The sequence below is a fragment of the Tauraco erythrolophus genome, chromosome 5, assembly GCF_009769465.1.
Source record: "Tauraco erythrolophus isolate bTauEry1 chromosome 5, bTauEry1.pri, whole genome shotgun sequence".
NCBI lineage: Eukaryota > Metazoa > Chordata > Aves > Musophagiformes > Musophagidae > Tauraco > Tauraco erythrolophus.
The window spans coordinates 2360587-2376329 of NC_141469.1; the positions used below are offsets into that span (position 1 = coordinate 2360587).

The 15743-nt window shown below is 49.2% G+C and overlaps 1 protein-coding gene across 5 annotated transcripts in view; it reads left to right on the forward strand.

Moving 5' to 3' along the window:
* The window catches only part of RUFY3 (RUN and FYVE domain containing 3), a 53527-nt gene extending 37994 nt beyond the window's left edge, over positions 1-15533 (forward strand). For 3 of the 5 annotated variants that reach the window (XM_086611342.1, XM_086611341.1, XM_086611343.1), the window contains 10 exons: positions 635-727; positions 1437-1517; positions 2109-2276; positions 3032-3129; positions 6230-6349; positions 9018-9120; positions 11475-11554; positions 12854-12881; positions 13723-13797; positions 15390-15533. In XM_086611342.1, coding sequence (XP_086467468.1) covers positions 635-727; positions 1437-1517; positions 2109-2276; positions 3032-3129; positions 6230-6349; positions 9018-9120; positions 11475-11554; positions 12854-12881; positions 13723-13797; positions 15390-15533 — 990 coding nt within the window. Of the gene's footprint in view, positions 1-634; positions 734-1436; positions 1518-2108; positions 2277-3031; positions 3130-3805; positions 3879-6229; positions 6350-9017; positions 9121-11474; positions 11555-12853; positions 12882-13722; positions 13798-15389 lie in introns of those variants that run through there. The other 2 variants (XM_009982932.2, XM_009982939.2) reach the window with 1 other exon arrangement.
* The last annotated feature ends 210 nt before the right edge of the window (positions 15534-15743 follow it).

Consider the following 15743-nt stretch of genomic DNA (forward strand, 5'->3'; position numbering starts at 1 on the left):
TGAGAATTCCTCTGAGGTAGATATCCCATCCCATAAGGACGGTGTGTGCACCGATCCTCTGTTTCCAGCCGAATCTTCCTCTTCTGATGAGGTTCTCGTTGTGCTTCTCCTGCCCAAACGCTTGAGCGTCTCACATCGCAGGTGCTCTCCCTACCAGTGTACCCCAACTACTGAAGCTTTAGCAAATCCATGCCAGGATTTCTTCTCTGGTAATGTTTTTCCGTTACTAGAAGTTCTCAAAACTTATCTGCCGTGCGCTCACGTTTTTTCCTCTGTTGTCTTCGGCAAGGGATGGGGAATGGAGAGAGGATTTCTCTCGAGTTGCGCTAACCATGCGTTAGGCAGAATCTAGCAAGAGACCTGAAGAAGTCCATAACTTCACTGGAAGACAGGAACTGAACTAGGTTGGGAAGTCTCTGTTGTAGCTGATACTGGAAATCCATCACACTGGCCCTAACTGATGCTTTTTCAGATAGTCTTTCTCTACGGTAGAGGTCGAGTTGTCTTTTGCCACTCCAAATACTTTTGTTTCTCTCTTTGTAAAAAGAACGAGCACAGAAAATGTGTCTAGAGAGGGGAAAATAATGGTCAAGTATGTTCTTGGGATGTTACTGATATTCTGTTTTGTTCCCAGCTTGCGGTTGCGAACAACAGGATCATTACTCTGCAAGAAGAGATGGAGCGGGTTAAAGAAGAGAGTTCTTACATCTTAGAGTCCAATCGTAAGGTTGGTGTGCGTGAACGATGGGTGAACCTTTGGGGCAGCCCCAGCCCAAATTCAACCAAGAAGCAGGTGTTTGGAAAAGACTTGGATTTCTTTTTGCATCTCACACAAAAAGGGCAGTAGATAGGAGTGACCCCAGGTGGGTTCTCCGTGGAGGATAACAGGTGGAGCCTGGCCACACTAAATCCTGCCCGGCCGTAGCTAATTAAACCGTGCGCAGAGCCCGGAGCTGACCCAGCGTGTCAGGAGGAAGGACGATGTACTGAGGGGGTGGCAGAAGAACGTGGACGTAGGAGTTGTGCTTTTTTGGCCTGAAATGCTCCCCTTTTGGGAAATCAAGAGGCAGCATCTATAATGGTTTTTTATTGATTTATTGAAAGTGCTACTAACTGTGGCAGAATCTGGTTTTTAGTTTGAAAACCCCTAAGGTGTTTTTCTGAGGTTCTGTAGCCATACTTAGTGTATGGTGAAAGTTCTGAAAACAGGCAGTCTGTCCGTTTAATTCGTGTTGGAACGTGCGCTGAGCACCTCGGGGAAACGGGGAAACAGAGAGATTTCTCGTGGAAGCTGCACGCTGCATTCACTGAATGGAGCTCTCAGCTCTCATAGGTGCAGAATTTGTTTTCCAAGCGGTGGGAAAAGTAAATAATCAGCAAATGTGAGAGTTAGTAGTATATAATGACAAGCTAATCAAGTGTCTTCATTAACTTAGGTCACTAAAGACAGAACTGCTGATGGGCACGCGCTGACTGAGGCACGGAAACAGTTAAAGGAGGAGACTCAGCTGCGGCTGGTAAGGACTGGGTGAGCTGGTTGCTCCCTACAAACAGCTTTTTCACCTCGTAACTCCATGTTGGACAGTCACATCTGAAAACGTTTGGCCAGGGGATTTTTTTTCTTCGTGCCTGCCTGCTTCAGCCTGATGGGAGACGGTCTCAGCAGAAGAGATGTTGATTTTGAGGCTCTAGTGATGAGTTGGAGATGTGCCTCTCAAAACGAGCAGCGTGCTTTGGGTTCTGGGTCTGACACAGCCCCCTGCAGATAAGGATGTTGCTACTGTCTGCACTGTGACTCAATGTAGCACGTTCAGGTGGCGGGGAGAAAAATGCCCAAGCAGAATGTTTTTAGGAAATAAAGTCTGCCAGCTTTTCACTAGTTCCCTCCACCAGAAAGATGGACCTATATAGTGCTTTGAGACTGTTTCCTCATAATGCTGTTTCTATTGCTCTGGTACTGGCCTGAAAACGTGGATTTCTCATCCTTGGTTGTCTTAGATGGGTCAGGTCTGTAAGGGTGACGCTGGGGCAATGCCACGTGCTTGATGAACCCACCGGGGACAGTGAGGAGGGCTGGCTGGTAATGCCGACTGATCCCTGTGTTCCAGGATGTGGAGAAAGAGCTGGAGGTGCAGATTGGGATGCGACAGGAGATGGAACTAGCCATGAAGATGCTGGAGAAAGACGTTTGCGAGAAGCAAGATGCGCTGGTGGCACTCAGACAGCAACTGGATGATCTCAGGGCCCTAAAGCATGAACTGTCTTTCAAGCTGCAGGTAGGGAAATAAGTAAATGAAATGCAGTGAATTCCAGATGAAAGTGATAGCATTTCCCTGTGACTGGGGAAAGCATCTTCTGTGTTTTTGTGGTACAAAAACTGAGCCATGGTAGCTTCTGTTCCAGTGCAATGTGATGACAAAAGCAGGCTCTTAAGACAAAGAGCAACACAAAATGCTCAGAAAGAAACCAAAGAATCACAGAATGATTTGGGGTGGAAGAGACCTCAAAGATCATCTCGTTCGAACCCCCCTGCCATGGGCAGGGACACCCTCCACTGCACCAGGTTGCCCAAAGCCTCATCCAACCTGGCCTTGAACACTGCCAGGGATGGGGCATCCACAACTTCTCTGGGCAACCTGTTCCAGTGCCCCGCCACCCTCAGTGTAAAAAATTTCTTCCTAAAATAAGCTTGAAAACAGGCAAGAGTTGCTTTTCCTCTTTTTGAGCCAATCGTTCCATGCAAAACAGTCGAATGATAGCAGCAGGGACCGCGTGAATATTGATTATCCCGGAAGCCTTGTGGATAATGGTATTGCCCTTCTGTGGGGCCCAGGTGCAGCCTGCACCTGTATGGCAAGATGTTTGTCCTGGCAATATTGTCCTGGCAATATTGACCTGGCATCTGCTTGCTGAGCACCTGCTCCTGCCTCTTTGGCTTCTGCCGCTTTGGTTTCATGTGCCAAGTGATTTATCGTGGCGTGTTTTGGTTTTACTGCTACTTACAAAAAACCCGTGATGCTGCTTTTCCCAGAGTTCAGACATGGGAGTGAAACAGAAGAGTGAATTAAACAGCCGTTTGGAAGAAAAAACAAATCAGATGGCTGCCACCATCAAACAGCTTGAACAAAGGTAAAACCCGAAACTTTTACGATTATAAGATCATGTGTGTGTTCCAGTGGTAGTGTCCCACTGACCCCGAGTTGAGCCATTCTCATTTGGAGCAGCCTTGTATTTTCTGAGGGAGGTGAGCTTGGAGAAAATCCTCACGGGAAAGTAAGTGGAGGAAGATGAAAGAGCAGCCTGGCCACTGTGAGAAGTTGGTCAAGACAGCCCATAGGTATAATATCCCTTTGGATTGGCCAAGTTCCATCCTAATGATAGTGTTGCTCCCATGTTCCCAACCCTCCTGAAATTAGGAGGGTCTCCGCATGGAAGTCAGGTTGGTTTGAGAAGGACCAATGCTCCTTTCTCCTGTTTGCCTTGTCCAAGCCAGGCTTCAGGGTTGTTTGGCCAATGGTTTGGAGCTTCAGGCTCTGCGAGTTGCCTCGGCTGCCGTGGAGCTCCGGGAGCGCTCGGCACCGCGGCTCGGACTTACCTAATGAGTAGGTTAGTGCACTGAAGTAATGCCCTCCTTTTAGGGTTTATATTCTGAATGGTTCTTCATAAAAAAGGTCATTTTGTTTGTGGAAAGTTTGTATTTTAAAATGTTTCATGATATCTGCTCAGCTAATTGATTTGCTCTTTTTCTCTTGCTGTTCTTATTTTTCCGTTTTCTCATCATCCTCGTTCTGCCGTACTTACACAGTGAAAAGGATTTGGTGAAACAGGCAAAAACCTTAAATAGTGCAGCAAACAAACTGATCCAGAAGCATCATTAGACATTTTTATGTCTGGTCACCTCACAGCTCTGACATCAGAACTCATTTATGAGGGGAGAACTTGAGAATCGCTAAAAGCAACCGTTAAAATGTTAATTGTCACCTAAAGTTGATTTGGAATTTGCCGAGTTTTTAAAATCAGTGAGTTTTTCTTCAGGGATTTAGAGTCGGGTATAAAAATCCCTAACTTTGCCATTTAAACCGTGTGAAAGTACCAATGAGTTGGCCAGTGAACACCCCCGAAAAGCGTAAGGAACGGGAGATGCGTGGCTGTGTACGTCCCGGTGATGCGTACCGTATACAGCAGCACGAGTCTTCACCCTGTATGGCTCCCAGGTGCCTTGGTCAAGCCAGTGGCAGACTGGCCAGCTCTGGGAACTCAACTAGTTTTCTGTGTTACCCTTTTTTGTGAAGTAGACGAGAAAAAAAAAAAAAAAAAAAAAAAGCATCCCTGGAAGTTGTGGAAAGTAGTTGTGTGCGTACCCCAAGCCGTTACCCGTTCACTTCTGTTCTGTGGGTTCAGCCCCGAGTCCAAGACGGAGAGACGTAGCTCGTCGCCGTGAAGACCAGCCCTCAGTAACCGAGACCGCTCGCAACCGTTGGCTTTGCCTTAGTGACTTGGTGGGAGGGTGGGGACCTACGACTTATCCTTATTCCTTTTAAACTTCATGTGTCCAGGATTAGTAGCTAGGTGTCTTAGAGTAACATGATAGAGTGGTCCGTCGAGTGGAAACCTCCTTATCTCTGCATTGCCTTCTACCTCTGCCATGAGTCCCTCTAGACACACGCCGCGGTTCTTCCCGACCGAAGGAAGCCGAGGAGAGGCGTTTTGGTAGGTCCCTCCTCTTCCTAGAAAGGGAAGTGCCACGTTTTACAACAGTTAATCCCATCTTTATACTTTAGTCTTTAAAAGAAGCGACAAAAAAAAAAAAGAAGGAAGGAACAGAGTGTGCAGTGGGGGGGGTGGAAGCAGAAATTTGATTCTTGACCGTTCCTTGTCTGCGTAGTTAGTGGTTTAAAAGGACGAGTTGCCTTTCACTGTTACACTCCTTTCGTTTGCTTCTGAGCTTCTCTTGCTCGGTACAAATGGAATTTGCTGATGAAAGAACAGCTAAAGCTTGGAAACAGCTCCGAGCAGGAAAAATAATTGCCAATTTAATACCCCGGTGCAAAACTTGAAATAACTGTAGCTCGGACTGTTATCGACTAACACCCTCTTCGCTGTGGCCGCACAAGTTCACCGTGCTGGCCTGTCACAGCCTTTAGGTTAGAAGTGCTCCCAGAGATCATGTTATTTTTTCTTTCAAGAAGATCATGTTTGGGGGTTTTCCGTGTTGAATAAGGGAGTTTTTGCCCTGGTGAGATGCCCGTAGAAATTGTCCGATGCCGGTTCCCCCTTGGTGTCCTGCAGGATAGTGCTCCCTGGGGCAGCCGGTGGCCGATGCCACCGAAAGGCAAGTGGGGAAGGAGCACCTGGGGGTTGTCACCAGGCCGGTTCCAAACTCTGGGAGGCTCAGCCTGGTCCTCCCGTAGCAGCGCTTGGCTGGTTGAATGGGCTGCCACGCACAAGCAGACTGGGAGACCCGTTTTAAACCTTTACACCATGCCCGAGTCGCACGCTGGAAAGGATAAACTTAACCTTCCGTAACCTTGGAGTAGAAACTCATCTTAACTGCCTGGAGAAAAAAATCCAATAATAACACAAAGGTGGAAGCTTTCCTCGAGGTATCCCAACAGGTAGTTAGAGCAGTCAACTCCCTTGCCCCTCCCCACGTTTCTCCTGTGGAAACAGGAGGCTGGGCTGGTTTTGTTTGCTGTCCCAGTAACGCTAAAATAAGACAGAAGGAAGGATCTGGCCATTTCTGATGTCAGGCCTGAAGTGGAGATGCTTTGGTGTCCGAACGCCCGGGCGCTTGAGCCGGCGTGTCGGTCCGTGGAAGAGACCAGGAGAGTGCACTAATTCCCAGTATAGTAGCTAACCTATGTTGCAAGTTCCAGTTACATGTGTAAAGCTGAAATGTAACGTACATTAAAATCAAATTGGACTGAAAATTCTGTGTACTTGAGGTTTGCTTTGAACCTGGATAACAGTGATGTTTTGTTTTTCATCTAATGGCTGTAAACTGTAGTAATAGAATAAAAACTCTTGAAAATCAGAGCTTCTGCCTGGTTCACCTACATTTTGCTTTTCTTTACAGTATTTTCCTCCTTTCCATTGTTTTTACCATTCCTTTTTTTTTTTTTTTTGGCTTTACCTTTTCACTGGGTTTTTTTATTTGTTGGTTAAACTCGGTCTTCCTCCCCACCATGGCTTTTGTTTTTTATCACAAGTTCATGTGGCTCAAATCCAGATTGCGACAGGCAGAGAAGGACCGTCAGTTGGCCCAGCAGGACAACCGCCTCTTCAAGCAGGAGTTTGGGGACAAAATCAACAGCCTCCAGCTGGAAGTGGAAGAGCTCTCCAGGCAGCGGTGAAGAGACCCTTTTCTAATCATTTTTCCTGGGTGGTTCTTCCTGTGCCTCGTAGGAAGGAGGCAGGGAGACGGCCAAAGGCAGAAGTAGGGCTTGGTGGTGGAGAGAGAGACAAGTGGCCTTTTAGGTGATGCTCTGGGGAGGTGAAACGCTTTGCAGATCTTTTCACATGTGTGTCTTTAAAGTTAGAACTTGAAAAAAGAGATGGGAAGAAAACACAAAAGAACTACATGGTCAGCAGAGACCACCAGCAAAAGTACATATCTGGCGGTGAGATACATCAGCAGCAGGTTGCAGAACATCTTGTGGGTGGAAACGAAATGTCAGGATGTTTTTCTGAACGCAGAAATGTCCAGGGGGGTTTTCTGCCCTGTGGTTAGATTCGTTGGGCGTCTGTCTGTAACGGTCTCTTTTGGAAAACCCGCAGCACTGGAGACGTGGGACAGGGATCCCCACAAAAACCTGTTTGGGACCCTCGGTAGCTGCTGGGGCTGCGCCGGGGCAACGTGGCAGGCAGCCTGCTCTTGGGAAAGGGAGTTGGTGGGATGTGTGCTTCCAAGCACAGGAAATGTGAAGCTACTGGGAAATGAAACTGCTGGTGTTCATGGGCAGGGATGTAGCAGCTACGTCTGGGCGTAGAGCTGACGCTGAAGAGTTTGGAGCAAGGGCTGTCTGTCCTGGCTGTCAGTCTGACAAACAGTGCTCGCCTTTATTTCACTTTTTTTTCCAGCTGAAACTGGTCTCAGTTTAGCTGGGAGGCAACCAGAAAGTTGGAAGCCAAATGTCAAGAACTTGGCAAGAGCTGTTGCATTTTGCCCTGCAGTGTCATCAGTTTATCAGGAGCAGGAAAAGAGAGAAATCCTCTTATCTTAAAACAGAGGAGCATCTCTCCTCCTGCAGCCGTGACGCAGCGTCGCTGTGCTGCAAGGTCACTGCAATGGATTGTGTGGAAGCATTGCTGGATGCGGATTTTTTTTCTTTTTTTTTTTTTTTTTTGTCCCCTCCTGGCAGAGCTCTTTCTTGCCTTTTGGAAAAAGTCACAGAGGGTACCCACGCAGCCAGCAACCAGCTTTTATCAGGAGTTGGTACGAGGTCCTGGGTGCACGTGGGTGAGCTGAGCAGTGTTCTCGGGTACCACCAGGGAGGGCACCCTACACCGAGTCGGTTTAACTGAGCTCCCGCAGCTGCCTGGGGACGACGTTTGCAAACTGCTCTATTTTTGCACCAGTTGTGCTTTTCCTGATTCCTTCCTCACTCAAGCTGAAGCGAGGTGACAGGATGAAAATGTCTGAGCTGCCTTTACCAGGAGGTTCTACTGCTTTATTGAAGTGGGTTTCTAAAGCAGTGAGTTACTGGGGGGTGCTGGTCTCACTGGAATTACGTTATTCCTTTCAGAGGAAACGGGGGACTCTGTGTCGGTGGTGGTGGTGGTTTTAAATCCGAGTTCTAAACAGGAATTCCCTCGGTTGGTTTGGTTTTGAATGTCAGCGTGGGCGAGGATTCATTTCTGGATCTCAGTCTCCACCAGCTTTGCTGGCTTCAGTGAGGCTGTGTAATTAACGAGGCTGTAGTCATAACGAGTTATTTAAAAAACCGTTGGAGCGGTACGGAGGCGAATAATGGATAATGGTGGGTTTTAATAGCAAGGAGGATTCCCAATGTTTCATAGTACGAGTCTTGCCATGACTTTGACCAGCAGATACTCAGTTCTGAACTTTGGTCTTGGAGCAGCTACTGCTTTTTATTTGCAGCCATTTCAGAAAAGGGCATTTCTGGTGCTCCAGTCCCTGATGGTCCCTCCGAGGGCTTCATCTGTCCTTGACCTGCTGATCAGTCGTCCTCCTGAATATCCATGTGCCGCACTGAGCCGTGTCTTTGTTCCCTGCGGCTCCACGTGCCACAGCATGGGACCCACCAAAGCCTTGGCTGCGATACCACTGTGGACCAGTGGCCCCAGTGCTTAGCCACCTTGAAGCAGCACGTGTCATCCCTTGGTTCCAGGCTAGGCTAGACCAGGGAGTTCACTGTGGTCCATAAACCAGAATCTGCATCCCATTTCCAGCCTGCTGGGTTGGCCTCTCCTCTTCAAGCCCATGTCCCACCTGGCTCATACACTGTTGCTCATCCAACATCAGCAGAGCGGAATGCCGAGCGCTCTCTCTTGGCTGAGCCCTTGGTTTCTCCTTGGGGACTGAGCCCCACGGTCAGCTGAGGTGTCAGAAGAATTGCCACAGCTGGCAGAGAGGAGCAGTCCCTCCATCCTGCGTGGATGGCTTTTGGGAGTGGTCCAGGCTGTTGGCTTTGGTTTCAGAGCCTGTCCTGTAGCAGCTGGCGTGCTGAAAAATGTCTTTTTCAACGGGGCACTGATCAGCAGTTCTATAATAGATGAAGAACTCTCTTTTTTAATGACTTGTGGACTTAGGCAACGGGTTTAATTTCCTGTAAAATCATGCTGGAATTATCAAAGAGCTTGTAGATTTTTCCATCCTGACACATTACAGCTTAACACACTGCAGGACAACTTCATATTCCAAGAGGCAGTTTTCAGCTCTTGAATTGGGGTTCGACCGCCTTAATGTGAAGAGAGGGTTCAACAGTTGGTTTGCTCTTGATGTGGAGCGTTACAAAACCATAGCCTGTGTTCACAATTCCACCTCGATGTTCTAGGAGCCACCTTGAACTGGAACTGAAGCGGGAAAGGGACAGATGGTCACACAGCCACCAGCGCAGCCAAGAAAACAAAAAAGGTGCAAAGAATTGGCCGAGACAGGTAATGTGACTTGTATTCTTGGCCCGTGCCTGAAGCATGTTTTCATCTCGCTCGTTTGCTTTTCCTGAGCTTTATTAGGCAATAAATATGTTTGGTTCATGTGCCACAACAAAATGAGCTTGGGAACGTTTTTTACACGGCGCTAAATAGGCGGTTTATTGAGTCGAGCCTCGCAAAAATGATGAGTGTTACACTTCATGGCATAACGGTCCTTTCCTCTTCCCAGCGGGGTGCCTGGCAAAACCTTGGCAGTGACTGTGGTTTTCCTTCACTAGTTCAATAAAACACAGCAGGCACGATGCTGTACCCGTTACATCTTGAGAAAAGCCAACTTAACTCGGTTTTATTTTTGTGTCGTAATAGGGGAAATTAATTTCCCAACACACGAAGGACATAGAGCTGCTGGAGCGGGTCCAGAGGAGGCCACGAAGATGATCCGAGGGCTGGAGCACCTCTGCTATGGAGACAGGCTGAGAGAGTTGGGGCTGTTCAGCCTGGAGAAGAGAAGGCTCCGGGGTGATCTTATTGCAGCCTTCCAGTACCTAAAGGTGGCCTACAGGAAAGCTGGAGATGGACTTTTTACAAGGGCGTGTAGTGATAGGACATGAGGCAATGGCTTTTCAGCTCGGGCTGAAAGAGGGGAGATTTCAATGGGATCTAAGGAAGAAATTTTTCACTCTGAGAGTGGTGAGGCACTGGCACAGGTTGCCCAGAGCAGCTGTGGCTGCCCCATTCCTGGCAGTGTTCAAGGTCACATTGGATGAGGCTTTGGGCAACCTGGTGTAGTGGAGGGTGTCCCTGCCCATGGCAGGGGGGTTGGAACTGGGTGATGTTCGAGGTCCTTTCCAACCCAAACCGTTCCATGATTCTATGATTCTAAATTCTTCTGAAAGAGGTAAATATTAGAACTCGAACGACAAAATTATCTTTTGAGGGCATCACAAATCACTGTCAGTGTTTCTGTGGTGCAGCGCATGAGTGAATTCAATGTTCTTCAAAGCCAAGTGCTGTGTTGATCTTGAGAGTAAAACTCATGGTCCCCAAGAGAAACTCCCTTTTTGGCAACAAATTTGCCTTTGAAAGTGAAAATCTGCTCTGCAGCTTTTTCTGTAAAACGAAACAGGCACTTTTGCTGGGAACTGGCACCAAAACAGTCGTTTTGGAGAACAAAACTTGTGTCTATGAGAACTGTGAAGCAGCAGAGGTTGTTTCTGCAGTTCTCCTGTGTGCTGCTCTCCTTGAGAACTGTCTTCATCGGGCTCCCCTGGGCAGCTCGATCCTTTTTCCTTTTTTTAACCAATATTACATACAATTTCAGGGAAGTTAGTTACACATCATGGTTCATTTATCAAAAGGTCCTGTTTTCTGTAGCACAACAGCCATAATGCAGTAGAAGGAATGGGGAACAGAGTGGGGTGTCAGGTACATACCTGGCTCGGGCTACGACCCAGTGCTGAGCTGGGGAGCAGCAGAGGGTTTGTTTCCTTTGCTGGCTGAGAGGATTTGTCTCATGGATTGGTCTTGAAAAAGCCTGTCCAGCCCATCTCCCTCTGCTGTTAAAATAAAAAACTGTGACTGTGAAATATCTTGTACCTTCTATTAAAAGGAGGTTGTTGGACATGTTTAAGAGTCCGTATCTAACATGGGAAGTTAAGTTTTTGTTCCCAGACAGAGGAAAGCCTGTAGAGCAGGTGGAGCAGGGTTCCTGTGCTCTCACATATCCTCTGTGCCAAGGAATGGTAGAATCACAGAATGGTTTGGGTTGGAAGGGACCTCAAAGATCATCTCATTCCAACCCCCCGCCATGGGCAGAGACACCCTCCACTACACCAGGTTGCCCAAAGCCCCATCCAACCTGGCCTTGAACACTTCCAGGGATGGGGCAGCCACAGCTTCTCTGGGCAACCTGTTCCAGTGCCTCACCACCCTCAATGTGAAAAATTTCTTCCTCAGATCTAATCAAATCTCCCCTCTTTCAGTTTAAAGCCATTGCCCCTTGTGCTGTCACTACACACCCTTGGAAAAGCCCCTCTCCAGCTTTCCTGTAGCCCCTTTAGGTACTGGAAGGCTGCGATAAGATCACCCCGGAGCCTTCTCTTCTCCAGGCTGAACAGCCCCAACTCTCTCAGCCTGTCTCCGTAGCAGAGGTGCTCCAGCCCTCGGATCGTTTCCGTGGCCTCCTCTGGACTCACTCAGCAGCTCCATGTCCTTCTTGTGCTGGGGACTCCAGAGCCGAAGGAGGGTCAGAGCAGCGTTCCCCAAACGGCGCCATCAAGTCTCCCTTCGCAGCGCGGCGGGGTGGAACCGGAGTCTTCCTACAGTTCAGCTGAGGGGTCGATGTTTCCTTTTGGCAGGACGGGAAGCTCAAGATCCAGGAAGAGAACGCTAAGCTGAAACAGCCGCTGAGAGAGGAGAACAGTGTCCTGCCACAAGAGTATGGAAGAAAAGCAATCTCGGTTTTGCCTTCTCCTTTTCTAAGTCCTGCTTCCCCTTCTCTAATTTCTTTGCTGATGGGAAGTTTGGACTAGTGCAACTTCCCTTGCTAAGAAAGATTTTACAACCTTGTGCCCATTGTTGAGGTCTCTGGGCTGCTTTTTCATACCTCTCAAAGGGAAGGAGGAGGTTCGGCTGCTTTCCATCATGGTTTCTCGGTCTGAAATGCTCTGTCTCTCATTTACCTTTGAACTTGTTTCTATATAAATCAGCTGTTGACTCATTTTTCCTAATTAATGGACCTCCGTAAGCCAAATGCTGCAGAGACCTGGACCTTTGGTACTCCAGTCCAAAGGAGGTATCTTTGCTGGTGAGGGAAAGGAGAAGGGTTGGTGGATCAATGACATTTGGAACTCACCACCAGTGGCTTCTGGACAAGAACAGAAGCTGTGGGAGAAAGAGAACTTGAAACAATATTTCAAGGAGATGGTTGTATAAAACCGTAGTTCAGGTAGCATGTTTCTAAATTCAGTATTGGAGAGGAGGATCCTTGTTGTAGGATTGGTTTAGAATTTGAAAGCCATGTTTCAGGTTTGGTTTTCAATGTGAAAGGATGTTTTAAAAGCCACAGCTCTGTAACGAGGACGTTGCTCAGAGACAGTAACAGCCTATTTAAGGTCTCGGAACATCAGTGTGAAAACGCACTGCTCTGACACAGTGCTCTCAATGCCAGTATCAAGTTAATCAGGGAAGTATTGTCTTAAAAATACCATAAGCTCCATTTTAGTCAGCTTTACCAGATATTAAAAACCCACCAGGCCTTAGATGGCCATTACCCCCATTCCACCTTGAGCGTTTAGGCAACGTGGGCATCACACTGCTCATGTTTAGAAGGCCTCAGAGCACGTGATCGCTGCCTGGTCACAGGCGTTGTAGGGGATCAACCCTTTTGCAGTAGTATGTTTGAAGCTAGTTCTAAACGGTGTTTGTACCCTCCCAACAGTCTTTTTGATGTTGGTGCTCCCTTTCCTCTGCTCTTCTGAAGGTGTTTGGCAAGTTTTTCTCCTGCTCTTACATCTAGCTGGGAGTGCTGCGTGTCGGAACGGCACCGGTCACGTACTGCCCCTATGCCGCTCTCACGCGAGCGGACTGGGCAGCGTGGCTTTGAAACACCAAACCAAAAACCTGCATGGGTGGGGTGTTAAACACGGGGTGAGGGACCTCTCTGATAGTCCAGATGTTCTTAAATGATGCATCGACTGAAGCACCGGCTCCAACTGACGGTCGTCTTCTCTTGTAGGTTACTGAGCGACGTGCAGGAGGAGCAGGTGGGTGATTCTTTTCCTGGCATTGAAATACCGAAGGGCACGGGGACTGGGTTGCTGAAGCATCTTCCCTGCCCACAAGCCCTGAATTCTGTCCTTTGGGTTTTACCTTGGTGAGGGTTTGTCCGTAGCAGCAATCGTTCCTTAGTGGAAAAGTGCTTCTTAGCTCTTCAGAAGGGCTTTTAGTTGCTCGTCTTGCCTCCTCAAAGTTGTTTATTAAACTGATATTCACTTGCTTTACTATTCCTTTGCCCATGAGTTTCCTGGGCTGGTGACTCTGAAAAAAACAACAATGAAAGGGTAATATAATGTAGTGTTTGCCAAAATGGTGATGTTTGAGCTCCTTGGGCTGGGCTGGGGTGTTGCCAGCTGCTCTGTAGGGTAGAGGGAAGGGTCTTCTGGTTTGGTTTTAACATGTGTGTCAGAGTGACCAGAATCTATTTGTTTTCCTCCGTGTGCCTGGCAAAGCACAGTTAGACCCCTGACGGACAATGGGATGCTCAGGTTGTGTCCGGTCTCCGGGGAATTTCTGCATCTGTCAGCAATTTTTTAAAGTGAAAAAGATGTTTAGTTCCGGCCTCGCCGCTGTGACCTCAGCCTGAAAACGCAGCGGTGTGATCCTTGGTTGGCGCAGCCGCGCCGTGCTTCCCCGCTGCCCTGCGGATCGTCCCGCGAACGCACGGCGGCCCTGTGCGGGGCGCTGGGAATAGGGAGGGGTTAAGAACACGAGCACGTGGAGTCTTCCTCGCCGTTGGAAGATGCGGATCAGATGCAGAGTGCAAACACAGAGACTGTGTCCAGAAGGGTGTCAAGCAGAATGTCTTGGTTTTCTCTTGGGGTTTAGGACCAGCTGTCAGGACTGGGAAACGCTGAGATCTGCCAGCTCTGCCAGGAAGAGAGCAGCCGAAGCAAAAAAAAGGTAACTCTGAGGACTTGTGTTGTCACCTCTGGCAAACGTGCGTTTCCTCTGATGTTCGTTTCCGAGCAGCCCAGACTTCCTGCTGGTGACCTGGGACAAAGGAGCGAGCCCTTCTCCGAAGTCTACTTTACCCTTGGAGTAAACGTGTTAAACAGTGGTCGCTCGAGGGTTCCCGGCTCTGTTCTGTGTTCAGGGGTTTGTTTTTCCTTCCCCTCAGCAGCTTCTTCCCTTTTCAGCCAAGTACGTTTCGTCTGGGATCGATCAGGAGTGAGACCAGGAGACGTTGACACTTGTTCGTTTTTTTTCCACTTCTCCGCTTTGCCCTTTCCTCTTATTTCTGTTTTTTCCCTGGCTAAGCCCCTCTTTCAGTCTGAATCTAGAGGGATTACAGGAGAGTTACCAAAAAGGGTGCTGAGTGGGGGTGCTGCCTTCAGCCGGGTGCTTTCCTCCCGCGCCGCTGCGGAGCAGGAGCAGCTTGCAAGGAAAGGAGTTGAGATGCTGCTAGAAGTGCTGCCGGCACAGCGGGTGTCCTGGTGCCACTGGTGCACGTGCTTCAGGGGGAGCTGGAAGATGGTGTTGGGTTGTGTTTTCCTCTTAGTCCATCTGCCAAGACCTGGAGCAAAAGGCTGTTGCGGAGCTGTGGATGGCCGGGAGAAGGGAGAGGAGTTGTTGGGCAGCACCGGGGCACTGACCTCCGCACCTGAGTTAAGACGAACCGGCACCTCAGTTCCAAATAAATCTTGGGAAACTTTTGGGGGGGACTGGGGAGCACAGTGAGGTTACTTGACCAGGGACCTTCCAGGCTCACGCGGAGACACCATGTCTGGCCAGGTGAGCAGTGACTGGTGGCAGCTCTCGCGGGCAGGGCTCCCCGCTGCAGCTGTGTTTGCAGCTCTGCTGGGCACAGAGAGGGGTCTGGCACTTGGGGATTTTGCCAGAGTCCACAGCTGTGCCACAGCGCCGCCGAAGACGGCGTTCCTCGCTGTGGTTGGAAGCCGGCCCTCTCCTCCCCAGCGCTGCAGTACCACGATGCTTAGAACAGGCGGTGAGGGGCCCGGCTGCTCCCCACCACCCCCCGAACCTCTCCTGCTACACGTGTGGGAGCTCCGGGTAGGATTTCCCAGTCCTTCCCATTCTCCTGTGTTTATATTGAGAAAACACTTGAGTTCAAAGCAAATCTACAGCCTTATATCTGACTTGGATGCGTTTCCAGATGCATCCGTGCGTTTAAATACTTAACCCAGGCAAGACTTGTTGTTCCGGTGCATTTATACGGCTGTAAAATATCCACATGTCCCTCTGGTGACGAAATTAAAACTGGGATGGTTGGTTACTGGCAACTCTTACCTGCTTTACTACAAGCCTTCACCTGCTCTGGGTTGACCTAAGGAGCTTTGCTGTAAACTGGTCCCGAGCACCGGAGCAAACTTGTGATCTTCAGAGGGGATGGGAGTGGAGTTTCGGAGCATCTTTCTCCATCCCAGCGGGAGGACTTGGGTTGATGGTAGGATAATGAGAGAAAACATAAGCTGCTTTGTGTTGCTTTGTCTCGAGCATCTCCTTAATTTCCCTGTCCCCTTCCTGCGTTCCAGAACATCTGCAAGAACTGCGGCGGCACCTTCTGCGAAGCCTGCTCCGCCAACGAGCTGCCCCTCCCGTCCAGCATCAACCCCGAGCGCGTCTGCAACCCCTGCCACGCGCGGCTCATCCAGCAGTATTCCTCCAGCCCCTTGTAGGGGACGGGGTGCCGAGAGAGGTGCCGGGGAAAAAAAATGGTTGTAGCCCGTGATGGTTTCTGGAGTTGTTGGTGGGGGATTGTGAGGAGAAGACACTTGTCCGTGTTCTTTGGAGGTCAGAGGGGGAAGCAGCTCTGCCGTGTTCACGGTGTCTCCTGACTGAAACAGTCTGAGCCTTCCCTGTGCAAAATCCTGCCTGCTCTCCCACCC